The 27,290-nt window shown below is 36.1% G+C and overlaps 4 protein-coding genes and 2 long non-coding RNA genes across 9 annotated transcripts; 2 read left to right on the forward strand and 4 right to left on the reverse strand.

Annotated features, from left to right (window-relative positions):
* Positions 1-504: 504 nt before the first annotated feature.
* Positions 505-2,606, forward strand: LOC132130564 (uncharacterized). The gene is made up of 2 exons (XR_009428733.1): positions 505-855; positions 2,165-2,606. It is a non-coding gene; the product is annotated as an uncharacterized LOC132130564 (long non-coding RNA).
* LOC132130562 (transmembrane protein 179B-like) lies at positions 2,548-6,508 on the reverse strand. Of its 2 annotated transcripts, XM_059542307.1 has the most exons (6): positions 6,246-6,508; positions 5,240-5,428; positions 4,328-4,524; positions 4,099-4,236; positions 3,606-3,684; positions 2,548-3,266 (listed from the first exon to the last, which is right to left on the reverse strand). In XM_059542307.1, exons 2-6 carry the CDS (start codon positions 5,342-5,344, stop codon positions 3,111-3,113), a joined length of 675 nt encoding a protein of 224 aa, XP_059398290.1. In that variant the 5' UTR covers positions 5,345-5,428; positions 6,246-6,508; the 3' UTR covers positions 2,548-3,110. The 2 variants fall into 2 exon arrangements, with proteins under 2 accessions (XP_059398290.1, XP_059398291.1); XM_059542308.1 differs by lacking the exon at positions 6,246-6,508 and having other exon boundaries at positions 5,240-5,732.
* Positions 6,509-6,514: 6 nt separating this feature from the next.
* On the reverse strand, positions 6,515-11,844 carry LOC132130561 (phosphorylase b kinase gamma catalytic chain, skeletal muscle/heart isoform-like). 2 transcript variants are annotated; one of them, XM_059542306.1, is made up of 11 exons: positions 11,609-11,844; positions 11,371-11,492; positions 11,058-11,236; positions 10,860-10,914; positions 10,246-10,311; positions 9,614-9,777; positions 9,429-9,519; positions 8,201-8,354; positions 7,953-8,078; positions 7,600-7,862; positions 6,515-7,051 (listed from the first exon to the last, which is right to left on the reverse strand). In XM_059542306.1, the coding sequence occupies exons 2-11, from the start codon at positions 11,451-11,453 to the stop codon at positions 7,036-7,038; spliced, it is 1,197 nt and encodes a 398-aa protein (XP_059398289.1). In that variant the 5' UTR covers positions 11,454-11,492; positions 11,609-11,844; the 3' UTR covers positions 6,515-7,035. The 2 variants fall into 2 exon arrangements, with proteins under 2 accessions (XP_059398289.1, XP_059398288.1); XM_059542305.1 differs by lacking the exon at positions 11,609-11,844 and having other exon boundaries at positions 11,371-11,495.
* Positions 11,845-12,972: 1,128 nt separating this feature from the next.
* LOC132130485 (BICD family-like cargo adapter 2) lies at positions 12,973-19,004 on the forward strand. The gene is made up of 6 exons (XM_059542201.1): positions 12,973-13,311; positions 14,535-14,657; positions 14,817-14,975; positions 17,498-17,568; positions 17,707-17,827; positions 18,200-19,004. Exons 1-6 carry the CDS (start codon positions 12,973-12,975, stop codon positions 18,497-18,499), a joined length of 1,113 nt encoding a protein of 370 aa, XP_059398184.1. The 3' UTR covers positions 18,500-19,004.
* LOC132130486 (protein ABHD11-like) lies at positions 17,890-26,992 on the reverse strand. Of its 2 annotated transcripts, none has more exons than XM_059542203.1 (6): positions 26,761-26,992; positions 26,164-26,299; positions 25,901-26,074; positions 25,164-25,334; positions 24,674-24,855; positions 17,890-18,374 (listed from the first exon to the last, which is right to left on the reverse strand). In XM_059542203.1, exons 1-6 carry the CDS (start codon positions 26,892-26,894, stop codon positions 18,371-18,373), a joined length of 801 nt encoding a protein of 266 aa, XP_059398186.1. In that variant the 5' UTR covers positions 26,895-26,992; the 3' UTR covers positions 17,890-18,370. The 2 variants fall into 2 exon arrangements, with proteins under 2 accessions (XP_059398186.1, XP_059398185.1); XM_059542202.1 differs by lacking the exon at positions 17,890-18,374 and adding an exon at positions 24,128-24,547.
* LOC132130760 (uncharacterized) lies at positions 20,144-20,820 on the reverse strand. Its single transcript, XR_009428769.1, has 2 exons — positions 20,766-20,820; positions 20,144-20,726 (listed from the first exon to the last, which is right to left on the reverse strand). It is a non-coding gene; the product is annotated as an uncharacterized LOC132130760 (long non-coding RNA).
* Positions 26,993-27,290: the final 298 nt, after the last annotated feature.

A 27,290-nucleotide genomic window follows, 5' to 3' on the forward strand; every position in this document is an offset into this window, starting at 1 on the left:
ATATTATTATGTATTCATTTTTTACTTATGTAACTTGCAGGTACAGATGAACAACACAGAAGATAATATATAAAAAGATGTCCCTCATCATATGTGTGTAATATTAACTTACATTGTCATAGTTCAGTGTTTAATAGAGTGAGTTTTGATAGAACCTGAAAGTCACAGATGCTTCATTTGACTTTGAATGATCCTTTAGTATTAAATAATAATGCTGTGAAATTCTGGATTTAGTCTCAGAGTTGTTTTTAGGGTTGGATCAATGCAGACTTGACAAACACTCTTGTTGGAGACGTGCTCAACAGTGTTTGATGAACAGTGAAACTGATATATATATATATATATATATATATATATATATATGTATATATATATATATATATATATATATATAATGTTATATCATAAACAAATGCATAATAATTTTGCTCTTCTTAACAATATGCTTTGAATTTCTTGGAATTTTCACCCTGGTTGAGCAAATGTCTTGCTTAATATGTGGCCAAGCAGTGATCTCGGCACGTGCTACACTACCCAGGCTCAAATCACATATGTTTGACCAATGGCTCCACCTAGTGGTGGTTTCTATAATATAACCTTAAGCGTTTTAAGGATAAAATGGTGTAAAACCAAATATAGGTCTAAATGATATTATAATTGTTACTACTTAACTGCATGGAATGTTGGGAATCTTGCAGGGAATAACCTTGCAAGGCATGTCATCCTCTCTTCCTCTCCCTCCCTCTGTTCATAATCTGTGTTGAAGGACAGGGAGGCACTTGCCTCATTGCTGCTGACAAATAATAGAGGAAGTCAGTGACTGAGTGCTGCATAAAAGGACATAAACAGTACCTGGTAAGTCAAACATCTAAACTGTGCATTCAACAAATATTCAAACCTTTCCAGAGCAGAATGACATTATTCAATTATTGAAATTTGAAATATGTACATAGCAGGATGGCTCTATTAATGCCTGAATCTGGAAAATCGAATTCTAATACAATGGAATCTGGTTGCTAATAGTGTAAAGTCGTTAATTTCTAATTAACACTGCATTCCACTGCCATTGGTACCTTTGTTTAATTGATTTCATTGTTGAATAAGTCTTATATAAGATAGAAGAGAAGTAACAGTGGTGCTGTGATAAGCTTTTCCCTAAGCAGCTTGTTACCTCCCTTGAGCCTGATGATTCAGACTAGTGCTGCCATCAGAGATTTAGGTCACAGAGACAACAGCATGTTGTAGTGACAATGATGTGAACCACCTATTCAGATACCCATTTCCTTATAAATAATGTGGATTGCATTTAAATGTCATTAATAATAGTTACAAATAACCTAAAAATAACCTTTTATGCAATTATGCCACACTTTTTATGCAATTATGCACCATTTCACATCTCAAATTACCTCAAACTGATTTTTTGAGCATGACAAAAGAGTGGCTTCCACAGTCACCACATCTCAGGAGCACGATTGGGATGTGGTGGAATGGGAGATTTGCATCATTGATGTGCAGCTGAAAAATCTGCAGCAACTGTCTGATGCCATTATGTCAATATGGACCAAAATGAGGAATGTATCTAGCCCCTTGTTGGATCTATGCCACAATGAATTAAGGCAGATCTGAAGGCAAAAAGGGGTCCAACCCGGTGCCTAATAAAGTGGCTGGTGTGTGCATTCAATTTGAGTTGAAAAATACAGTTCATCGAACATGTTGACCTTTTGTGATGTGTGACACATAACAGAGCCCACCATTAAAAAGCTTATATTAAACAGTAAAACATTTATAAAACACATATTATTGGCATTTAAAAAATAGGACATATTAAATACATTTGTCCTGCTTCAAACTGCCTTGATTATGCAGCTGTTTTATTGTGTGCTCTTGTTCACCCAACAGTAATATCAAAATATGGTATTCACAAAAATGATGTTATTTACATTAATAATTCACAAAATAATGATATAACAAACATATTAATGTTATAACTTACAAGGGTTTTGAAATGGATGTTTGAAATTAATGTAAAAGAAAAAATTATCAAACAAACATGATTTGACTTCAAATAGTTATTAAAATATACAGTAGTCCTATATTAATGTCCATTATACCTTTCTAACTGGTTGACAGTTGAATTTTTTTTTCTCACTCCACAATCCAGCTGGACTTAGTGTGGAGCAGCTGCGGAGTGAAGAACAACAGGTTGGACTCAGTGGTGAGCCTCGCGGAGGGCTTGCTCTCATTGGCCGTTCAGCTGCATGCACAGTGTCAGGAGGAGAGCGCGCAGATGGCCGCTCTAGCCGTGCAGCTGAGAGAGGAGAGCCAGTCTTCTTAGCCAAAGCGACGTGCTTCAACAGGACATGGCTGAGATGTGCAAAGCACTGGAAACTCTGATGGACACTAAGGTGGCCTTTGAAGCCAAAGAGAGACAGGCTCGCAAACTAAGCAAGCAGCTCTGAAACACAGTGGAGATTTTACCACTTAAATTCAATGAAATTGGCATTGACAGAAAAAAATTGTGGTCTTCTAGTTCACATCATCAAATGTGATGTGGAATGTATTTTCTTTTTATTAATTAAAATCTAATCCTGAAACAACAACAACCACTCAGCCAATAGTGTGAGTTTGGGGCGGGACTATCTGTTTGCTCATCCAATGGCTGATGGAGTGTTTGGCAAACCTTTTTGAAAACCATCCTGATTTCTTCTGGTAGTGGGGCAGAATTTCCACACTTCAGCTTTAAATGTTAGATTCGTACCATCAGTTATTGGCGTAGTTTTCTTTTAATCCTCTAAACAATCCACAGCACACATTTGTAAAGATAAGATAAGAATACATATAAGCCATTATGAATTTATCCTGGTGTATATGTTCAAAGACATGCTCTAAGACTAATGATTATTGTCTCTCTGGACATATTTTAAAACTGTGTATATCATTGTAGCTATCATACATCAAAAAACTGTTTGTGTGAATAATTAAAAACTCAAATGTTGCAATGAAAATATTATTACTATTAGGTATTTCATAACTGCTTGTGGTCCCATCTGAGTGTATACACTAAACACTACATGATGAGCTCATGTTATAGTGATAGAACAGCCGATTTATCTCTGGCGGGATGGGCGATGGAGGAAGGGCTCTGTCTCAGCACGGCTAAATTCATCATCACCCCAAACCTTCAACCTTGAGCTCTGGCGTCTCTGTATGACCACCACAGCCGTTATTAACACCCAGAAGAAGAAGCTTACCCACATAGATCTCTACAGAAGAAAGAAACAGAAGGGGTGAGTGCTCAAGAAACAGAACATATTCAATTCTACTGTATTTATTAATACAAAGAAAAACTGATTTGGTTTGCATAAAGAAACGCTAAGAAGCTTTAAGCACGCATACTGACACCAGCTGGTGTGGAGACAGCATCGTGCAAAAGCTTTCAGTTGCAGGGCCATCGCAGAAACACTCTACTAATAATTATTATATTATGTGTTAATGTGGGTTAGCGAGATAAGGTTCTTTTTGACGGCTCATGTGTTTTTAAGATAGCAACCACTGTGAGAGGTTGATGGTCTTATGTAGAATAACCAAACCAAAGTACTGACCTCAGTACTGTACAGTCCTGTGTAGAACCGATTTCCGGTGTATGGATGGGCCCAAGTTTTATTCTCTGCATCTTCACAACTAAAACAAAACCATTTTCAGCAATGCATTTTTAACTTTTTATGGAGCCCCTAAAGGGACATGGTAATGGAGAAAAAATTAGATGGGAGGATAAATTATATTTCAAAACAAAACTTTTGTGATGGAAAAACTATTTCAAAGCAGAGTTTAATGAAGGAACAAAATACTATTGTAAGAGGATGTAAAAGTAGTACTAAAAAGCATAAAAGTACTGAAATATAATTTTTTTTTTTCGCAATGTTTCACTTTCTTTTAGGAGCTCTACTTTTGTAACCACAGCAACTGGGAACTACGAGACGCATTGTTGGCTCTGTAATCTCACATCTTCTATATCTCTGTAGAGAACATGGTTCTTAAGTGCACCAAGATCACAGATGCAGAATTTCATACACAATAGAAAGCAGATGAAATCACCTTGTAATAGAGGGAGTGTTGTGAAGGACAGAGAAACAAAGGCTGTCTCGACCGATCTTGAGAATACATCCTGATACCATGAGAACAAACAGAAGAAGACCACAGACTCCCAGAGAAGTGTTGAGAGAAACAGTCCCCCTGCATATACATACATGTTAAGTTCCATCTGCATGAATAAAAGGAAGTGGAATGTGAAACATCTAAAAGAAATATGGAAATATACATTCACCTTCTCACATCCTCATCTACACAGCTGGCATAGATCCAGTAAAGAATAAGGGAAAAGCAGTAAATAGCCATGCACACAGAAATAGCAGACACGAAATAGCAGACTGAAGGAGAACTGGAGCCTTCCACGGTCAGTGCCTGGCCAGATGCATTATAATGAACACTTCCATAGAGGATGCACCGTCCATCAAAGTGGCCCTAAAGAGACAATCAACAAAAATCATCCAAATTTTCATATGGTAAATATAAGGAGAAACAACAGCAAGAGACATCTGGGGTCATTTTCTTACTTAAGATTTGTATTTCTCTGTGACACACAGAGATATAAGGAAAGTGTTGCTAAGTGCTATTGTCTATGTATCATATGACTCTAATAAGCCATAATATGGTGCGAGAGGCCGGCTGATCACATGCTGATTACATTTTAGACCTCAAGAGGGTCTGACCTGGGATAAGCAACATAACATTGTATTTTTTATTGCACTTTTTTCCTTTTTACACATATTTAAAAATAATCATGAATAACAACAGATTTAGCCTATCATTGAAAATGATTTGAAAATCAATTAATCTCCTCCAAGAAGTAAGAAATAAGCTGACCACTTCAATAAACATACTAACATGCTGTATGATCACAGATTATGTTACATGTTAACATCAAACTAAATGGTTTATAACAAAAATAATGCCTCAAATGCCCCATAAATATGCACACAAAATTGTGGTACAATTATCTTGATACTTAAAACTCTAAGAAAACTCTTAAAAAGTTCAGAGATAAACTTATAGTATATCACATTTCTCTAGAGGTATTATTATTCTTTTAGTTTTCTTAACAATAAATCATTTTACAATTTCACTGCTCACAAAATAGCTATGATCAGACATTGTAGAGATGATTAGTTAGTGTTACCTGAGTGAGTGTCATCCAGGCAGCAGCTATCACCCCGCAGATGAAACACCCAGCGTAAAGGACAAGCTCCAGAACTAGCAGCCATGGTAGTCCCATCATGAACATGCTCTCACGGTCACTGTCTCACGGAGTCAAGCAGCCGAATGCACCATTCATGTGCTCTTCGAACTGCTGTGCTGTGAGCTGCGTCTCTAAAGCACGTCCTGTCCTCACAACAATGATGCTTTTCAGAAAAATTTTAGACAACTGGCTAGAGAATTTCACAGCATTGCTCTTAGGTATAATACAAGACTGCATTCAGATCAAGCCAGAAAAACATTTCAGCCAGACTGAAACATATCCGGTGCATCTTTTTCTGAATAACTCAATATCTGCTTATGACGGGCCAGTTGTTGATATGATATGAAAGCATTAAACAGGCATAAAGATCTGATCTCAAATATTGTCAACAGTTCCATAGATAAAAAAGAATCACAAATAGAATTATATAATAATACAATATAAAACAAAACACTTTTAATTTTTTTTTTAACTAATACTTTAAAGGCAAGTACTCTGACTGATGTCCTAAAGCATAAATGTGAATTAGCTGCATCTCCATGTCTGTGACCATCTTTACACTAATGATAGTAACAGAAGATTTGCTGTTTATTAAGAGTCATATTAAAGTTACTTAATAGCTCAAAAGTGGGCTGTGACAACAACTACAGCATATATATATCTACACACACACACACACACACACATATACATATACACATACAAATTTACCTATATTTACCTTGTTTTCATTTTTACTGACTTTTTATGAAAAATTGTCATAATGCACCACTATAATTTCACTGTAAATAAATGACTTCTTATTTGCAAAACTTGATAATGTTTGTTGAAACATTTGTTAGTTTCAATAAAATTAAAACTCTTGGGACATAAAGGTTGAAGAAAAACCCTAATGTCATATTTTACTGAAAATTGTGTGGAAGTGTTTGTAGGACCCTAAACTGACCATTTGTTGTAAGCAGACGTTTTGTTCAAGATAAATAATAATTTGTTTCGGCAGTTGATGGGATGTTTATTCCTGGTGGAAACATGATGATGGGAACCCGTGCTGCTGATGGGAGAGATGGGGAATCACCAACACCAGCTGTGACACTCCAGCCATTCAAGATTGACAAATATCCTGTCACCAACTCTTGACTTTAGGTACTCGGAAGATATAAGCTCAAAACCTACTGTCATCCTAATGATTGTGTATCTTCTTACTAGCCTGAAACAAAATCTACCTGGCAGCTGGCCTAAATTGAAGGTCTATTTCTAGTGTCTTGTTTAGCAGCCATTACTCCAGTCTTCTGTCACATGATCCTTCAAAAATCTGATTTGGTGCTCAAGAAACATTTCTAATTATTATCAATTTGATGCTTTTTTTTCAGGATTATGTGATGAATAGAAAGTTCAAAACATCAGCATTTATTGGAAATAAAAATATTTTGCAGCATTTTAAGTTTCTTTACTATAACTATTGATTGGTTTAATGCTTTCTTACTGAATACAATTAATTAATTTTTTACTGATCCTAAACTTTTGAGCAGCAGTGTAACTCTCTTAATATTGTTCTAAACTTGGAGTTTAGAATAATATCCCACTTTGTTCCAGGACTATATGACATTCTGGGTAATGTGTGGGAGTGGACCTCCTCACGGTTTCCTGGTGCTCAGATCATGTATGTCCTGCGCCGAGCATCCTGGATTGACACAGCCGATGGCTCAGCCAATCACAGAGCTCGTGTCACCACTAGGTCAGTCATACTCCATCCTGTTACAATCATATTATTCAAAGTCATCGTGCATTAGGCTATTATTTATTATATAGCTGCTTTTTGTTACATTGCCATTTGACCCCAAATCGGTCAGTCATTTCTGAAGCCGTTGTCCAAAGCAGCTTATGAGAATATGATAAATAAAAATGTGTGTTTTTATATTCTGTCATGCAGGACGCCTTTTTACACAAAATACTGTGAAATGAGTGTGTTTTAGCCTATCTTTATGGTCATTAAAGTTATTTAGTTATACATTTAAAAAAAATTGCATCATATATTTAAAACTGAATAAAAATTTATTGGATAATATTGGATTAAATAATAGTACACATATTAAATAGTTCAGGTCTCAATTGTAGTTTTTATCATTGAAAAGGACATAAAAGCCCCCTGAAGAAAATGTACTTATCATTTCCTTGTCACTATGTAAATAAGGGGGGAAATATACTGTCGTAGTAATAGAGGTGTATTTTTGGACCGTTATCAACATGTTCTTGAGGTAAATTGTGGTATCTGCTAGTAACTGGAGGTGATAAACCCTCACCAAGTCCTGGGTAGTGCATCCATCTCCTCAGCTGCAATAGAGAGCAGAATGACTTTTGGAGTGTTCTCAAATAAAGCTGCTCTGTTCTGAGTTTGCCCTTTCTTCACCCAGTGGCCATAGATCCTAAAGGCACATGCGTCGATCATCTTGCGTAGAGGTTTGATGGCATACGGGTCACTGCAGATCACTTCTTTGGTGACAGGTTTGGCACGACGATAGTTGCAGTAGATACGCATGGCGGCAAGTACGGTCATAGCAATAACCTGCAGGATCACAATGGTGTATGGTGAAACTCAAAGGCTTGAAATCTAGGACTTCTTAAAGACGTCGTCTCTAGAACATCTGCTCTTTACCTTGAATTTCCTGTAAGGGCTGAAATCCCGAACTTCTGTAACCACATACTGCTGGAAGAATGGGTGATTGAGAGCTTCTGTGGCTGTATAACGACTTTGTGGGTCCACAACTAATAACCTGGAAATCTACTGGGAAGAGAACAAGGTGACTTTGGAAAGGCATTTTCTCACACAATTTTGCATAACTACTTTTAAAACTGGTTCAAGATGAACTCGGCATGACAAACAGGACCACAACCAACACGCACCAAGTCTTTGACAGTGTCCGAGCGGTCATCCCACTCTGGAGAGCTGAATTCATATTGTCCTGCAAGAATCATTCGAAGCATTAGCATTTGTTTCCTGTGCCAGAAAGGTGGCGATCCAGCCAGAAGAGTGTAGAAGATCACGCCTGCGCTCCACCTGCAGACAGAAGGTTATATAACATCACATTTATATACTAAACATTCTAGTTTGCAATAATCATTTCATATTCTTCCGGTTCACTTTCACTGCCAGGAAGTTTATTTGGTTGGTTTATTTGACTGTTAATGCAATATATTTTCTAAACCACGTTAATTTGCAGTAGTATGAGTTGTGGGGCTGCTGTATGCTTATTTAAATAATAAGAGTGATGGTGATGCATACCAGTTTTGATGTTGTTAACTAAAAGTATAAAATGAATAGTTAAAAAATCTGTTTTTAACTTAAAACCATTGCTTCTAGCTTAAATACAAGTCAGATACAGTTCAAAACAGTTCTAAATAAACAAGTCAGAGGATTTTGATGTGAGAAGACAATGGAGAATGGACTTTTTCACTGGAGAAAATGTTATTACAGACTATGGGCTCATATTTTGGCAAGCAAGGTCTGTTTAAATATAAAACACCTTAATGATTTATTGTGTCTTAAAAAACATGCAGGTTTTTGCTTCACAAGATGTTAAATGATAAACGGGATTGATAATCGTGGATTATTGTGATGTTTTTATCATCTGAAATTCCATTGACGGCACCCATTTACTGCAGAGGATTCAATGTTAAGCAAGTGATTTAATGCTAATTTCTCCAAATCTGTTCTGATTTTGCACAAACTCACCTACATCTTGGATGGCCTTAGAGTGAGTAAGCTTTAAGCAGATTAATTTTTGGGTTAACTTATCCTTGAAAAAGCATTTAGTTGATAAAGCTGAAATTAAAGAATTAAAAATGATAAAAAATAATTATTCGATGAAATATAAATTTTAGCAACAAACTAAAATAAAATAATTTAAAATTGCTATACTAAAAGTACTTAATTTGAAAATGAAACAAAAATCTATTAAATCTGTATAGAAGTATAAAAAATTAAATAAAATTGACATAAGCACATAAAATTACTAAAACCCAAAATTGCAATAAAAATGGGAAATATAAACAATAAACTCTAATAAAAAATAAATTCTTAATATAAATAAAAGTAAAATAACACTGATGCATAGTTATTTTATGTGCTTACAGGTCAACAGCAGGTCCATAGCCAGCACTGTTGGGATCCATGGAGCACTCAATGATTTCTGGAGCCAAGTAACCTGGTGTCCCGCAAACCTCTAGGGGTGAAACAGAGGCAGTTTCTTCTAAACTACATCATCTGCAAGCATTACTTCCGAAAGCTTATATTTAAAGGTGTTCATAAGAACTCACCATTCAGTCTTTGTCCGGGCTCAATCTGGATTGAGAAGCCAAAGTCAGTGAGTTTGATATTCACATCATCATCTAACAGAATGTTCTCTGGTTTCAGGTCACGGTGGACTATACTGTGGGTGTGCAGATACTCAACCACCTCCAGAAGAGCTCGCATTATCTTTCTATCAAAGAGCAAGAAAAGAGAAAGCAGAGAGCCAACAATCAAGATGCTACCTTGAATATTGATACAGCAGCAGCAATGAATGTGTTGGAGTTGCTTTATAAATACATTTCACTGATTAACTTTATACTTTAAATATGAGATTTATATGCTAAAAACAAGTGAAAATAATGTACGCTACCAAATGTTTGCCGTCAGTATTATTTTTTTCAAGGTTTTTAAAAGAAGTCTGTTAAACTTTTTAAATGGTAACATATTAGGGAATTCATAAAAGTAGAAAGAGCACTATATTTATGAGCATGGCAGTGTGCCATGACCTAACTTTAAACCCATCAACACTCAAAATGCCCTGTTGTTGTTGGCAACAACTTAAACTGTTTGATTATATAATCGCCTCCTCAGAATAGGATTTGTTTTACGCAGTTTAAATATAATCAGGAGCATAAAAGATTCATATCAGACTTATTACCGTGTCTCTTTCTCACTTAGGGTGACTTTTTCTGTGAGGTAATCAAAGAGTTCACCTCTCTTCATCCTGTTAAAAGAACATTCATCTTTAAACACAAACTAATACATTTTAAACTTGTTAAAGCAATACCCGTTAGTCTGGCGATGTAAAATTGGCACATTACAGACAGACAATTTGTAATCACAGAAATTGTAACCGCACCTGTTCAAAATATAAGTGTCAAAAGAAGGAATCTGGAGGGATTTTGTGCATGTTTGTATTGAGAGTCAGGCTTGCAGACTCTTGGCAATGAGCCACATTGTGGGCTCTTAGAAAAGCCAGTGTCTTATCTGTCAACCAACCGCTAATTTCCACAGGGAACATCTAGAAATCTGAATAGAAAGCAAACTTATAAACAAAACAACAGTGAAAGTGAGCTACTGGGGGAAATGAGGATCAAACTTAATTTTTTTTATTTTCTGGGCTAAATGTGAGTGGTTTGCATGTGCAGCCACAATTAAATAGTTTTGAAGGTGTTTGCTAAAAGTTTTCTCAAGTCTATGTGACCACTAGCAATAGTGATGCACAGACATGAAGACCGTGTGCCATGAAAGGAAGAGAGAAGCCATACTTACAGATCAAATACCAAAAAGAAGAAGGCCTTTGATTCAAAACAATCCTTCAGTTGAACTATGAGAGCAAAAAAGACATCTCATTTGTTGTTGTTGTTGTTGCAGAAACACCATAGCATTATAAAAATTGCATAATTGTATATTTTGTGGTACATGTGCAGTATTGTGAAAGGGATCAAGACTAGCAGTGGACGGTCATACTTATGTTTTTTTGTCCACACACTTTTCGAAGAATGTCGATCTCTTTCACAGTGGCCTGCTGGATTTCTTGTATCTCTTCAGATGTCATTTTGTCTGATGGTGTAATGTCTATGATCTTTACTGCACATTCCTGGCCAGTCCGTTTGTCCACACATCGGCGAACTACACTGCTCACACCTCTGGCAGAGAAGACACTGAGTCATTTTGATCATAGATTTTTGTTTTTATTGTTTTTTATTTTATGTAGTCTGACTAAACTCTTACTGATTTACTTTTTCCAGAGACAAACCTCATCAAGATATGTGACACTTACCGTCCTAATATCTCCTTTGGTTCATATTTGTCGTAAAATTCTTGACCACCAACCCACTCAGGGTTTTCTTCCTCTTTTGCCATCTTGATATCCAGGGATGTAGGGTACTTCAAATTCCTTTTTTTTTTTAAAGTTGATCACATACACACAAACACAGGCAGCCTTTAATTGTCATATAGTTATACTAACTAAGAAAAGAAACAGCTCAGTCAACTCTTTAACTAGAGGAGTTCACTCACCTTTATAGCGGCTCGTCCTTTAGTTTTAATGGAAGCTCATAGTTCATAGGCTACTTCTGCTCATCCATAACAGGTTTTGTTGCAACACCCTCAAGAACGAAACGCCTTAGAACTTAATTGTTTCCCTGTCGTTTCTTTATATAACCTTAAAAGTGCACCAGTTTTCGGTCCAGAAGCGTTGGCTATAAATATGTCAGTTCCGTGAATGACTCGTTCTTTTGAGTCGGATCATTGCATCGGTCGAGCTGGTTCTAAGTCTGGACATTTCGTTCGCTAAATACTAAATAGCTATATAAAGACTAAATATCTCAAGGCGGATTCGTCTCGGGTAAACTAGGTTTATTAATACTAATACTACTACTAATAATAATATTAATAATAATAATAATTGAAAACAAATCATAATCTCTATTGCAATCAACTGAACTAGAACACATTACATTTCAATTAACACGTTCATTATTAAACCTTAATTAAATAATAATTAGCACTTATTAGGCAAACATCGTAAAAGAATCACTGAATCGTTTTACGGTCTATTCGAAAAGAACAATTCGCAGTAATGATTCGGAGCTATAAATAAACGAGCTGTTATTTGAGTAAGGGTGAGGGGGCATAGCTAAACGGAACAGCGTGTACCTACCCATGTGTTTACTTTAGACATATCTGATCATGTTAACAGCATTTCATTTAGCCTTTATAATATGCATGCAATTTCTTTCCCTAGCTTCCAATTGCTCTCTTAGGGAGATTTAATTATAGCTTAAGTGTTGTGTTTAAATCTTAACATATTCAAAGGGCGTTATCCTTATTTCACAGACGTGCCTGAACCTGTTTTTATACAGTCTATGGCCTGAACACATACACAGAGGTACAAAAGCGGTTGCAGGTAAATGTTCCAGGACCAACATCTTCTAATGATCCTGGATCAACATTTTATTGTCCAAAAATATAGACTTAACCCAATCTCTACCCCTAGACCTACCCATTTTATTTATTCCTAAAATCAGAGGGATATGATAGCTGATAAACAAGTGTGTAGTACCTAAACCTGATTGTAAGCCTAAAACAGATCTTTCCTGAAAAGTTATACTATCTCAATTCTGAGAAATTGATTGGAATGTTGTTTCAGGATCAAAAAGGATGTTGATCCAGGAACATGTTGTGGTGAAGTTGTGCTTGCTGTACAAAAGCCTCAGTCCCATAGGTACAAAAAACAAACAAACACACCTTCTGTGATGTCAAGCCCCGTGAGCTTCAAAAGACAGGAAAAACTGGTTTGAAGGTATTCTCTCATATAAGTTTCAGTCTTCTCGTTCCTGATAAGAACATGCACTTCAGCTCTTGCCACTCTTAGGTGATAATGGAGACCTATAGGAAACATTCACCAGCAAGACTGCTCACTCTCAGGGACCTCCTGGAATCACCACTGACCACTGAGGGAGTCCACAGGCGATTAACTGACGATGAGGATTCAATTTCAAGTCATGACACTGACAGAGAGTCTAACAGCTCGCCGCTGTGTACACTGGATGAGTTACAAGAACACTTGACAGTGGATGACAACAGTGCAGTGGCTGAACAATCTGACCCAAACGCGCCCCCGAAGCCCACTCGGTCATACTTAGATGAAGTGTTACCGGATCTGATCCGGAGCGGAAGCCCACTTCGCAGACGAGTGTCCAGCCCGGTGTCTGCCACGGTGAGTCATGCTTGTTATGAGGGCAGACTGAAAAACAAAATAAACAAAGCAGTAACTGTAATGGTGATTATTCAATTAGAATAATCACCTTTAATAATCACCATTATTATATAATTAGACGCACCTTTTTGTCCCCTGATCAACAAATTTTAAGGAAAAAACATATTTGTAGCTATAATTACATTTTAACTTATTTATTTATAAATACAGTATAATTTTTTTTTTGCTAAATTTAAAACATTTTAAAAGGTTTTATTAGACTTCTCACCATCTCAACCAGACTCTGAAAGAAATTAATAAAAAGTTTTAATTATTTCTGACTTATCTTGTTCAAAGAATTTTAGTTGCTTTATTTTTGTTCTTCCCTAATTTTAAAGTGTTTTAAAATATTACATTTTACCGAATTGACTGACTATTCAACAGAATGTCTATTTACAATTATCCCTCACCCGCATTCCATAAGAAATGCATAAGAGGTATTTGAAATGTTTAACTTTTTTCTGTTCATTCATAATTTACATAAAGCCTGTAATTCATATTGTTTCATGACAGATAATCACTGTATTCAAACTATCAGCTATTACCTTCATGTCAGTCATTTGAAATACTTGTTTTTATTTGAATATGATGCTAATACAAAGTGACCTAGGAGCACATCTCTGCCAGGACAACAGAGAAACAGTTTGGAGTGATCAGATTTGTTATTCATTTTAAGATATTTTAAATGTTATCATTGAATCAAACAGACAACAAAAGGTGTGTTATGTGCAAATTCATGTCCAGGACATTGACTAACTGTCAATAGAATGTGGGATTTACTGGCAGAATTTGTAATGTTTTCCAAATGATGCCTGTTTTACTTAAACTAAAACAACACAGAATTTTTGGCACACCATACTCAGACATTTGAAACATTTAATATAACATTTTTAGCAGATTTAAGTAACAAAATCACTTCACACTAGGAAGTAAAGGTCATCTCAGATTTGGTTCTGAATTCTGTTTGTTTTACCGGAATGACCAGATTCCATCAGAATCCAGAATACCAAGGTTGTAAAAGGCACAAGGCAAGGCGTTCTCTGTTTAATTTTGCAGATGTGTCAGTCTGATATCATTCTGAGTGGACCTAACACATGCAAAACAAGTTTAGTTACTTGAATCCTACATTATGTCATTAGAGGCTTGTATATTGTGCTCATTCAACACTCTCTCTATGGCGGCAGCTGAAGCATGTGAAAAGGGAAGTGGAATTATCTCGGAGGCGCAGTCTGAGGCTCAAGGCTCAGGTGGATAGACTGGAACAGCAGAATGATAGCGGACCTGGCTGGAGTGAAAACAGACAACGGGTGAGTCTCAATTTTGTCATGCCACAGTCAAAAAAATTTCTTTAACCTACAACACCCTCTCATAAGTGATGGCAGTTTATAACAGACTGGAATGTGATTTAATTTATGCAATCAGGGCTTGTCCTTATTGTATCTGCATTGTTTTTGTGGTGCTTTTAGGTGGCAGAGGAGATTCAGTCTGTTGTAAAGCTGCTGCTCCCTCTGACAGACTTAGAGTCAACAGAAGCCGATCAGCCGTCCCAGGCTAACCCTTTAGACAAGGCACTGCTTCATCTGCAGAAAGTGGCCCGGAGTCTCGCCATTAACCACACCTCTCAGGTGAGCTTTAGCCACGCCCATCAGCCCATCCCTTTTTGAATATGCCCATCCCTCCATTCTGTTGTAAGGCCTTGCGTAACCATTTCATGCTCCTATTATTCATAGAACAATTGAAGAAGTTTTTTAAGTGCTCATGTTATGCTCATTTACATGTTTTTAAATTAAATTTTTGAGGTCTGCTAGAATATAATTAAATGAAATTAAAGCTGCAGTCTGTAATTTTTGCCCCTTTGTTGGCATCTATTTTTGAAAACCTGGAATTGTGGTTCCTTGCGGAATTATATTCTATGCGTGGGTTGTGATCCAGTGTGGATGAATCTGCTTTGAGGTGAATGTGTAGCTTTCAATCACCACACCAGTGTGGATATTCACTGTACTTACACTGAACAAAATTTTAAGCGCAAGAACTGGGATGTTTTCAGCTTCCAGGAATTGTGTACAGATCCTTGCAACATGAGGTGATGGTTGTGGATAGATGACACAACAATGGGCCTCAGGATCTCGTCACGTTATCTCTGTGCATTCAAAATGCCATCAATAAAATTCACCTGTGTTCTCTGTCCATAAAATATGCCTGCCCATACCATCTCGATCCACAACATTGACATCAGCAAACCGCTCATCCACATGACCCAATACACGCGGTCTGCCATCTGCCCTGTACAGTGTAAACGGGGATTCATCCGTGAAGAGAACACCTCTCCAAAGTGCCAGACGCCATCGAATGTGAGCATTTGCACACTCAAGTCATTTAGGATGACGAATTGCAGTCAGGAGGAGACCACGTTGAGGAACACAAGCATGCAGATGCATTTCCCTGAGACGGTTTCTGACAGTTTGTGCAGAAATTCTTTGGTTATGCAAACTGATTGTTGCAGCAGCTGTCCGGGTGGCTGGTCTCAGACGCTCTTGGAGGTGAAAATGCTGGATGTGTGAAGCTGGTTGGATGTACTGCCAAATTCTCTGAAATGCTTTTGGACACAGCTTATGGTAGAGAAATGAACATTCAATTCATGGGCAACAGCTCTGGTGGACATTCCTGCAGTCAGCATGCCAATTGCACTCTCACTCAAAACTTGCGACATCTGTGGCATTGTGCAGTGTGATAAAACTGCATATTTTATAAAGGCCTTTTATTGTGGCCAGCCTAAGCCATACCTGTGCAGTAATCATGCTGTCTAATCAGCATCTTGATATGCCATACCTGTGAGGTGGATGCATTATCTCAGCAATGGAGAAGTGCTCACTAACACGGATTTAGACAGCTTTGTCACAATTTGGCCGTTTGTGTACATAGAAAAAGTCTTAGATCTTTGAGTTCAGCTCATGAAAAATGGGGGCAAAAACAAAATTGTTTTGCATTTATAATTTTGTTCAGTGTAGTAATCGCAGATTCTAGCCTACATCTTGGAATATATGACCCAAATAAGAATTCTCACCATATATTTTCATCTGAACAAGTAAGTAACAAGTCTGCCACGCTTTGTTCTGACCAACTGAGGAAAAAAGCATTACTATAAATTGCGCTACCAATGGTGATTTAATCTAATGATCGATTAGCTCAAATCACATCAAACCCTGCAAATTATTATTATTGTTATACTTAATTCTCAAATCATTCATGTTAAAAACATCAGCATTGCGTGACTATGAGTGTAGTGTGTATTAGCATGCAGACTTCAATTTCTGTACAGTCTAATCTCTAACTGTCACATCATTCAAATTTCATATTAACATATTCTTTTATACCCCAAAAAGTAAACCATGCTCCCATCAAACTGGTTGTCTTTAAAATTCATATCTAGTGTAAACCCAGGCAATCTGTAATCAGAAGCACATTTAAAACTGGAATATAATTAATTTAATTCACATGTGTTTCATGTAATCTTTTTTGATTACAATCCGCAATCAAAATGATTTTATTCCAGCTGCTGTGGGAATACTGCAGGATCCTCACATGCGATAGCTTAGTAGCCGGGACAGCTTCTTTATGTTTACAGACGTAACGTAATGATGCAGTGCCATGCTCGAATTTCCCGTGAAAACCTACCTGAACCACTCAAATTAGAAAACATTATTATGAATTAACCGTTGTGAATCGGGCTAAAGTAAGGTGATAGTTTCGAGCACTGGCTGGTTATGTACTTGCTCCAATATTGCTTTTGGAAAGGTTTTAACCAAAAAAAGTTACGGACTGCAGCTTTAAGTTCAAAAACACATCTTTTTTCTCACTATACATCTCTTTGCCTTAAACACTTCGTTTAAGTCCCAGTCTCTTTTAGTTCTAAAAGCCCACCTGCTGGATTAGTCTGTTGTTAATTGGTCAAACGCTTATTTAATGGCACAACTACAAACAAGGCATTTCAGGACATTTTTTTTTTCTGTTGGCGATATTAACTCCACTGACGTGGATTTTGTAATTTACTGATCGTTTACTTGCAAAAACAACTATATTACACAGTATTGGTATAAAAAAAAAGCTCAATAGGTGGCCTTTAAAACAAATCTGCTACTTTTGTCAGGGAAAGAAGTCTGGGGAAGATGTTGCCATTTTACAGCAAGCTCTACGGGACCGAGATGAAGCCATTTCAAAGTGAGTTAAGTTGAGTTCTAACACAAATTATTTTGTGTTATGGAATAAGACATGAAAATCTGATGACAAACTTGGTTTTTTGTTATATGAATCAGTGAATGCAATTGTTTTTAATTAACTAATTAATTTTTAATGCAGGAAACAAGCAATGGAGACTGAGCTACTGAAAAGCAAAAACGAACTAATGACACTGAACAATCAACTTCTGGAAGCTGTTCAGAGTCGACTAGAACTGTCCATGGAGCTGGAGGCTTGGAAAGTATGTTTAACTGCATGTTTAATTCTCCGTAAAAATGCTAAAAATTTACCTACTTTTGCTTTTGAATATTTGTCTAAAGAAAAAAGAAAATAAATATGAATTTTTGGAGTCTTGACTGAGTAAAAAAGTTGTTTCAATATTAATAAAATTAAATAATCTATGTGATTAATATTATTTAATCTAATTAAGGTGGAAGGGTAACCTTTAGGGAGAACATCTCTTGCAGGACAGTTTGATCTAAACATTTAGTTGTCATCTGGACCCTGTCTGGTTTTCCAGTAAACCCTTGAACACACTCATGGATGTGATTTGGTCGTGTTGATTTTCCTCGGGCAGTGGTGCAGTCAGTGAACTCTGTCTTATCTCTTACAGGATGACGTACAGTTCATTCTTCATCACCAGATCCTCAGACAGCAGCAGGAAGAACAGGCTCAGAAGAAGTCTAGAGGGTTCGGTGTTCTGTGGCGCTCAAATAAGCCCCTTCCTCCCAAACCTGATTTCTCCTCCCAGATGAATGCCTCTGTCCAGATCCCCCGGTCTCTATCACCTGTGGGAACACAGAGATGGAAAGACAAGCTCAGACGCGGAAGAGTCGCCACACAAGGACCTGTCGAGTCTCAGCCGCAAAGGATCGACAAAGAAGATAATTTTCAAACGGTTTCTTTGGACTGATGAAGATGTTTTGGTGATCCTTAAATATGGATGATCTCACATCTCACTGATTGTTCGATGATTTTGGTCATATTGCCTCACCACACTTTAGATGTCAATGCTAAGGATGTAAATAATATTAGTAATAATCTTTTCACTGGCTATGCTTTTCAATGTAGAGGTAACATTTATATGACTGTTGTGTTGAGAATCTTAAAGGGTTTTGTTGACCTGAAAAAACATCAATATACATTTTTTTTACTTTATTAATTATTTATCCACATTGGGTTTTAATATGCTCAAGGTCCATTAGGACTACTGTTCAAAAGTTTGGGGTCAGTATGATATTTTAAATAGAGTAAAAACAGGAATATTTTGAAATATTACAATAATAAATGTTTTTTTATTTATTTATTTGAATACATTTTAAAATGTAATTTCTTCCTGTGATTGCAAAGCTGAATTTTCAGCATCAATTACTTAGGTCTTCATGACCCAAAGTGTTTTTGTGGAAACCGCACACTTATATATTTTTTTCAGGATTCTTTGACGAATATAAAGTTTGATAGAACATCATTTATTTGAAATAAAAATATTTTGTAATATGTGACCCTGGACCACAAACCCCTCGTTTTTATCAAGTCTTAAATGTCTATTTTTCAAAATAGATTTGTATACAGCATCTGAAAGCTGAATAAATAAGCTTTCTATTGATGTAAGGATTATTAAGATCTGACAATATTTGGTCAGGAAACAATTAGAAATTCTTAGCGATGCATATTACTAATCAAAAATTAAGTTTTGATATATTTCTGGTAGGATATTTACAAAATATCTTCATGGAACATAATCTTTATTCAATATCCTAATGATTCTTGGCATAAAAGAAAAATCAATAATTTTGACCCATACAATGATTTTTGCCTATTGCTAAAAATATACCTCAGGGTTTTGTGGTCTAGAGTCACATATGATATAATCATTTTTACTGTCACTTTTGATCATTTAAATGCATCCTTGAGAAATTAATGCATTTAGCAGACGCTTTTATGCAAAGCGATTTACATTGCATTCAGGCTAACAATTTTCTCCTAACATGTGTTCCCTGGGATTCGAACCCCCAACGCAATGCTCTACCCCTTGAGCTAGAGGAACAAAAGTATTCATTAATTTAAAAAAACAAAAACCTTGAACCCAAACTTTTTTAACAAACTTGCATAGCACCCGAGATCTGTTTTTACTGGTTGACATAAAAAGTTTGTCAGTTGGTATTTCCTGCATGTCCACAGTGACTGTACATAAACACCCCATTTTATCTATGTGCATGAAGGTTGCTGTGCAAAACCATCTTATTTTCCCTTAAAATGCTAACATTTTAGCATTATCTTTATTATGAATCTTATTCCACAACATTCATTAACAGTTCTCCTGCCAAGCAGATTTTTAGAGACTCTGACAGCAACTTTGGAGGGACACTATAGCTGCAACGTTACTTCCTGTGTTCTAATTTTAAATGGAAAGATTCCTATCTTAATCTCAAAATGAGAAAAGAAGTATTCAATCACGATGAGCACTACCCCTGATATGAATCAAGCAGTGGAATTACAGCATTGTATACATAGTAAAAATAAATGTAAGGCAGTGCAAATCAATCAAATAAGCAGGTTGAACACTTGTACATTTATTGAGTAGTAACCAATAAAATCTTCACACAGATACACTCTAGCAAGCAAAGCCAATACACACATACTAACTGCTCAACGCTGACTCGTACTGTTACTGTCTGAATGACCACACACACTCTTTCATGACATTTGATCAATTAAATAAAATATCACTGTGTATCAGTTAGTAACAATACATTCAGTTACCTCCATTTTCAAACAAACAAACAATACTGCATGAAGCCACAAGAATAGGTCTGACTCTCTAATTATGTACAGTGAGTGCCAGGATAACAAAACAAAAATCTATATATTAATTTCATTGTACTTTGTGAATAAGCTGAGCAGATACTCTATTGTTAAAAACATCATTGATGTGCATTACGTTCTCAACTGCTTCATCTCTTTAGTATTGCATACATGTACATTCTTCAAAACAAAGGGCTGTTTCATAAAGAAGAATGAGGGATTAAAAATGAAGATACACTGTATTCTCAATGTTCATTTTAGAGTCTAGCTTTATGAAACAGTCCATTGAACTGCTAAAAGTTCAGGCAAAATCTTAAAAAAGGAAGTCTTTATATCTAGCAGAATAAAGTAACAGAAAGATGTTAAATGATAACATTCTGAAAGTTCTCTAAATGTTTAAAACATTCAATTAAGCAAACATTCTGTTTTGTCGATTTGGAAACTTTTTAATATTCTCTGAAAATTCAGAAACAAGTAGTTACATGAACATGTAACATGAAAAAATGTTACATGAACATCCAACTAAAATGGTTCAGAAAAAACACTCCATGAAGGATGTTTTTGTGCTGATGTTTTGAGAACATCATTTAAGACCAAATAACTCAGAATGAGCATTTTAGTAGTTCCTGGAGTTTTCTAAGAACATTTGAACCCCAACGTTTTGAGAATGTTACTAGGTAACTAGCAAAAGACATTGAACTATCACTGCTGATAATCACTGGCAGTAAACTTCAATTAATTCTGAAAGATACAGCTCCATATATCACAAATACACAAAAAAAGTGTGTCTAAAAAGACATAAGCAAAGGTAGTGCTACGATTCTAGTGTTCCACCATACACACTCAATACAATTATTACTTCACATGAGAGACACACACTGACATTGAGAATGTGTAATTTTGCAGCATATTTCTTGATTTATCAATCATTACGATACTGTAGTAATAAATATATTTAATATAGTATATATTTGTATAACAAGGAATAGGAATATTTGTATAACAAGGAAACATATGAATACACAAAATACTCATCATTTATAAACTACGACACTTTCACAATGAACAACAATATCCCCTTATGACAGCAGTTTTTATCCTAAAGAATGACAAAAACAGTACATTTACATTTATTCTTAAATGTGTGCCACAGACAACTGGTCAAGGAAAATCTTTCCATAAACCCCTGCTTTGGTATGTCAATAACTATCCATAACACCAGCAAACCTACTGATAACATAAACCTATCAAAGACCAATGTGCAGAGGTAGGCTCATTGTTCTCTCTGTAATAAATCACACTAACATGCCTGTACATGTTACAATAAGTATAACTGTGCAGCATCTAATAGTCGAACAAGCACCAAAACAGGTATTTTATCACATGCTTACACATTTGATCTGCTTATTGTTTATTCACTAAATACATTGAATTAGTTTTAAAACACAGAAAAAAGGGGCTTGAAAGAAAATGGACCCAGGGCCATAAAAGAGAATGATTTCTAGTTAAACAGTTGTATTTATCCTTGATAACAGGAATGTAATACCTGACATCATAACTATTGTTGCTCTGAAAGGAGTCTAAGTTACATTGCAGCAATTTGTTTGTTATAAAGCCATACACATTTTTTTTAATAAAACACCTAACTTGCAACACAGGCTCAACTCCTTTTTAAAACAACATAGAAAGCTAATCTATTATACGGAGCCCTGCACATGACACGCAGGAAAAAATATAAGGCTAAATCATGTGCATGATTGATGATGATGTTTTTCTTACCTTTCTGGACATGGACAGTATACTGTACAAACAGCTTTAATGGAGGGACTGAAAGCTCTCGGACTAAATCTAAAATATCTTAAACTGTGTTCCGAAGATGAACGGAGGTCTTGCTGGTTTGGAACGACATGAGGGTGAGTTATTGATAACATAATTATGGTTTTTGGGTGAAGTACCCCTTTAAGATGAGTCTGTGAGAGACGTTTTTGGCTTGAATAGTTAAATAAGTCACACACTGTTGCATACACATCTTTGTATTTCTTATCAGAGAGCAGCAAAAGGGTGTCCATGTCAATAATATCCTTATATATATATATATATATATATATATATAAAGGAAAAATATACATCTAGTCCAATTATAATTTACCTATGAAAATATATTTGTATATACAAAGGTGCATCTCAATAAATTAGAATGTCGTGGAAAAATTAATTTATTTCAGCTGAAATTCAACTTGAATTGTGAAACTCGTGTATTAAATAAATTCAGTGCACACAAACTTTGGTTGTTTTAATAGTGATGATTTTGGCTCACATTTAACCAAAACCCACCAATTCACTTAAATTAGAATATGGTGACATGTCAATCAGCTAATCAACTCAAAACACCTGCAAAGATTTCCTGAGCCTTCAAAATGGTCTCTCAGTTTGGTTCACTAGGCTACACAATCATGGTGAAGACTGCTGATCTGACAGTTGTCCACAAGACAATCATTGACACCCTTCACAAGGAGGGTAAGCCACAAACATTCGTTGCCAAAGAAGCTGGCTGTTCACAGAGTGCTGTATCCAAGTATGTTAACAAAAAGTTGAGTGGAAGGAAAAAGTGTGGAAGAAAAAGATGCACAACCAACCGAGAGAACCACAGCCTTATGGGGATTGTCAAGCAAAATCTGTTCAAGAATTTGAGTGAACTTCACAACCAATGGACTGATGCTGGGGTCAAGGCATCAAGAGCCACCACACACAGACATGTCAAGGAATTTAGCTGAACCACAGAGAATGTCAGAGGCATCTTACCTGGGCTAAGGAGAAGAACTGGACTGTTGCCCAGTGGTCCATTGTCCTCTTTTCAGATGAGCGCAAGTTTTGTATTTCATTTGGAAACCAAGCTCCTAGAGTCTGGAGGAAGGGTGCAGAAGCTCATAGCCCAAGTTGCTTGAAGTCCAGTGTCAAGTTTCCACAGTCTGTAATGATTTGGGGTGCATTGTCATCTGCTGATGTTGGTCCATTGTGGTTTTTTGAAAACCAGAGTCACTACACCTGTTTACCAAGAATTTTTAGAGCACTTCATGCTTCCTTCTGCTGACCAGCTTTTTGAAGATGCTGATTTCATTTTCCAGCAGGATTTGGCACCTGCCCACACTGCCAAAAGCACCAAACTCATCAGACCTGAACCCCAGAGAGAATCTATGGGGTATTGTCAAGTGAAAAATGAGAAACAAGAGACCAAAAAATGCAGATGAGCTGAAGGCCACTGTCAAAGAAACCTGGGCTTCCACACCACCTCAGCAGTGCTACAAACTGATCACCTCCACGCCACGCTGAATTGAGGCAGTAATTAAAGCAAAAGGAGCCCCTAACAAGTACTGAGTACATGAACAGTAAATGAACATACTATATATATATATATTTTTTTTTTATATATTTTTAATACTTATGAAGTATTCTTATTTGTTGAGATAGTAAATTGGTGGGTTTTTGTTAAATGTGAGGCAAAATAATCACAATTAAAAGAACCAAAGACTTAAACTACTTCAGTCTGTTTGCACTGAAGTTTCAGAATTTGAGTTGAATTACTGAAATAAATTAACTTTTTTGCCCTTATTTATTGAGATGCACTTGTATACACACACACACACACACACATATATATATATATATATATATATATATATAAAATAATTAATATATATATATAATAATAATTAATATATATATATATATTACACTAAATATAATGAAGGTAATTTGTTTCCTAAAGCCACTGGATCCACTGTTATATGTAAAATGTTATACTTGATTGAAAGTTATATAGAACTGCATTTAATGTACTATGCTAAGCCACAGTGCAAATACCACATAAAATAAATAAATAAATAGACTAACTATCAGGACTTATGTAACGATTCAGTTGTGTCTAGTAAGGACTAGGACTCTTGGTCCATACCCTTACAATTCAATCACTGTTCCTTTACGATTGGGCCCACCTGTACGTATCCTCTCCTGTGACAAGAACTAGGAGTTTAAGAAGGTTATAATGGAGCTGATGAAATCCAAAGGCTTGTCAGCATGAATCCAGTGACTTGCATCTGGGATGTACTGGATATCGACAGAAGGAAAAAGCCTCTGGATTTCAGGGTAATCATCCGAGCTAAGAGAATAACAAGGATCCATAGCAAGAAAACAGATAAACACATAAATAAACATGCATTTAAAATGTTCTAATATTCACAAGAGATACAATGAGCACATGCGTACAGGCAGCCGTTTAAATTACCTTATATAGGCTGAACTACTACCACCTAAGAAAAGAGTTGGACCCTCATAGGTGGTATTAAACACAGGAAAACCCATGATGTCCTCTAGGTGGTTAGAGATGGCTTCCAGGTTAACCATCCAGCCATAGTGACCATTTTGCTCCTCAAGGTTAGCGAGGAGGAACTGACGCACTGAACGCTTCTGCAAGCATCATAAATGTGGATGATTTATTATAGTGTAATAACTGCAATAAAACTAAATCTAACTGTAACAAAAACACCAAAAACATTAAAAAAAAAACAGATAAATCGATAGAGTTTCCAATTGTTCCAGAATGAGTTTTATTAAAATATTGGTCAAATATTGAAGCTAGAGTCTTTAAACTTTCAATTGATGCACAGTTTGTCCAGATCAAGTAAGAGAGTGATGTGTAACGTGCTGTGAAAGTGAAACGATAATAAACTGGGGCCGTCGGCGATGTTTGCAAGTAAAGGGGTTAATGTGATTACCTTAACTATCTTCCTGAGCTGGTCTTCAGCCAGTCTTCGTGCTGTGGAACGTGGAATATTACTGGGTATCTTCACCTCTTTCATTGCCTGAATGTAGGCACAGAAACTGGTCTGGACTGAAGTCAGAGAGGGACTAATGTCCACAACCACCAAACGGTCAACTAAACTAGGCTGAATAGACAAAATAGTAAAAAAAAACATATCCTTAGAATCTAAATACAAGTAATTGCACATATCTTAAAAAAAAATAACAATAATAATTATACACACACACACAAATATATGTGCATATGTGTGCATATATGAAATAAAATCATATATATATATATATATATATATATATATATATATATATATATATATATATATATATATATATATATATATATATGTATATAAACACAGACCACTTTCAACAATCATACAATTTTCCAAAATAATATTTTTTATAAAATACAGAAAAAATGCAATAACTATCATATTTTAACAAAACTGTTTGACTGCTTAATTTCTAGGACGTAATCACCATGCAGTTTTTGTCTTCATGTCCCTTAAAAAGATCGAAACAAATTTTCATTCATAAACTTAAAACCTATCCATTCAAGTCCCTGTCTGCATGAATTGCATTTTTCATTTTTTAATTAATTGATACATTGTCATGCCATTGACACTTGGCCTAATAAGATAGTCCAATAAGATACATTCAAGCACTAAATAAATTATACAGTATTCAATACCTGTGACAAAGCTGTTGCCATTGCAACCTTGCCACCCATGCTGTGTCCAATCAGGACACACTTCCCAATGTGCAGCTGTCCAAGCAGATGCGTCAGATCGTCAGTCATTGCTTTGTAGGTGAAGACAGGACTGTGTGGACTTTTGCCATGATTGCGAGCATCTACTGTCAGTACCTAACTAGACAAAGTACAGTCATAACACTGGCACAGACTCTCCTGAAGCCCACAGCACCTCTAAACCACTGGAGAAACCAGAAGCATACCTTCCTGCCAGTCCGCTGAACCAGAGACTTGGCTATGGAGTGAAAGTTAGATTTGCTCCCAAGTAAGCCATGTAGAAATACCAATGGCGTGCTGTCTCCTTTGCCATCAAACACATCGTAGGTCAAATTTACAGGGCTGAGAGAGAGCAAAGAAGACAAAGATGAAGGCTAGGCTATCTATCACACAACCAAAACAATGACAGCTCTGGCAGCTTGCTCTCATAAGAGATCATGATTTCATTCATGTTGTTTTAAATTTAAGAAAAGATTTGTGTTGACTAGACACATGGCCTTGTTTATAGAATCATAACAATAGCGCTCTATCAAACGTAAAACTCAATTCATGTGACCATCACATTTAATTAGCCAAAACTGAACATTATATGTTTAATTTAAAAATTTTGCTTCGGTTTTTACTCTCTCTCTTTTATTTTTCTTAATAAAACTAACGTTACCTACAACTGGCTAATTTGCTAATGCGGTACAGAATGCAGAATCCACTTTAAAACAAAGTAAGGCACTTTTAATGCAGTAACCCTCTCACACACTAATAGTGTAATTAACAGTATTTGAACCGGAATATTAAAGGTACCACACCTAGCGGCTCGGTCCGCGGTCGAGACTTCGCTGCAAAAATTCCGAGGTCCCGTTACGGATAAACACGACGACGGGCTGCAGTACACCCCCCTAGTTAAAATGCGGCACAGGGCACTCATAGACAATTTTGACATGCTAAAACCTGTGTCCGGACTTCATTCATTCGACCGGGGTTAGCCACTTCAAAGGTCGTGATGCTGTTTAGCTAACACCAGGAAACCTCTCGACAGTGTTGCCAGATCTCTCTGGAACAATAAATTAAAGAATAAAAGTTGCATCAATGAAACGTGCACAAAGCATACATTAAATACTGTTAAAATGCATTTACCTCAAGCTAAAATGTATTTTCAATTCTTCTGCAAAATACTTCAAATGGTTCACATATACAATTAAGCCAGCTAAATCAATTGCAATTGCATTTATACTGATAAGCATTTACTTATTATTCGGGTAGTTTCAAAGCACTAATAATTCTAAAAACCTGACTGTATTTATATTAAATTGTAAGATTTATTAATAAAATATCTATA

This window comes from Carassius carassius, chromosome 47, assembly GCF_963082965.1.
Source record: "Carassius carassius chromosome 47, fCarCar2.1, whole genome shotgun sequence".
Taxonomy (NCBI): domain Eukaryota; kingdom Metazoa; phylum Chordata; class Actinopteri; order Cypriniformes; family Cyprinidae; genus Carassius; species Carassius carassius.

Coding starts and splice junctions, on each gene's coding strand:
- LOC132130562 (XM_059542307.1), bottom strand. CDS start 5,344: ATGTTCATGATGGGACTACCATGGCTGCTAGTTCTGGAGCTTGTCCTT. Junction 4,525..5,239: donor CCTGGATGACACTCACTCAG/GTAACACTAACT, acceptor TTGTCTCTTTAG/GGCCACTTTGATGGACGGTG. Junction 3,685..4,098: donor AACACTCCCTCTATTACAAG/GTGATTTCATCT, acceptor GTTTTGTTTTAG/TTGTGAAGATGCAGAGAATA.
- LOC132130561 (XM_059542306.1), bottom strand. CDS start 11,453: ATGGCAAAAGAGGAAGAAAACCCTGAGTGGGTTGGTGGTCAAGAATTT. Junction 11,237..11,370: donor CCAAAGGAGATATTAGGACG/GTAAGTGTCACA, acceptor CTTCTCTGCCAG/AGGTGTGAGCAGTGTAGTTC. Junction 9,778..10,245: donor CTAAGTGAGAAAGAGACACG/GTAATAAGTCTG, acceptor GCTCTTTGATAG/AAAGATAATGCGAGCTCTTC.
- LOC132130485 (XM_059542201.1), top strand. CDS start 12,973: ATGGAGACCTATAGGAAACATTCACCAGCAAGACTGCTCACTCTCAGG. Junction 13,312..14,534: donor CCAGCCCGGTGTCTGCCACG/GTGAGTCATGCT, acceptor CTATGGCGGCAG/CTGAAGCATGTGAAAAGGGA. Junction 17,569..17,706: donor CGAGATGAAGCCATTTCAAA/GTGAGTTAAGTT, acceptor TTTTTAATGCAG/GAAACAAGCAATGGAGACTG.
- LOC132130486 (XM_059542202.1), bottom strand. CDS start 26,894: ATGTCAAAATTGTCTATGAGTGCCCTGTGCCGCATTTTAACTAGGGGG. Junction 26,300..26,760: donor ACCGCGGACCGAGCCGCTAG/GTGTGGTACCTT, acceptor GCTCTCTCTCAG/CCCTGTAAATTTGACCTACG. Junction 26,075..26,163: donor TTCAGCGGACTGGCAGGAAG/GTATGCTTCTGG, acceptor TTGTCTAGTTAG/GTACTGACAGTAGATGCTCG.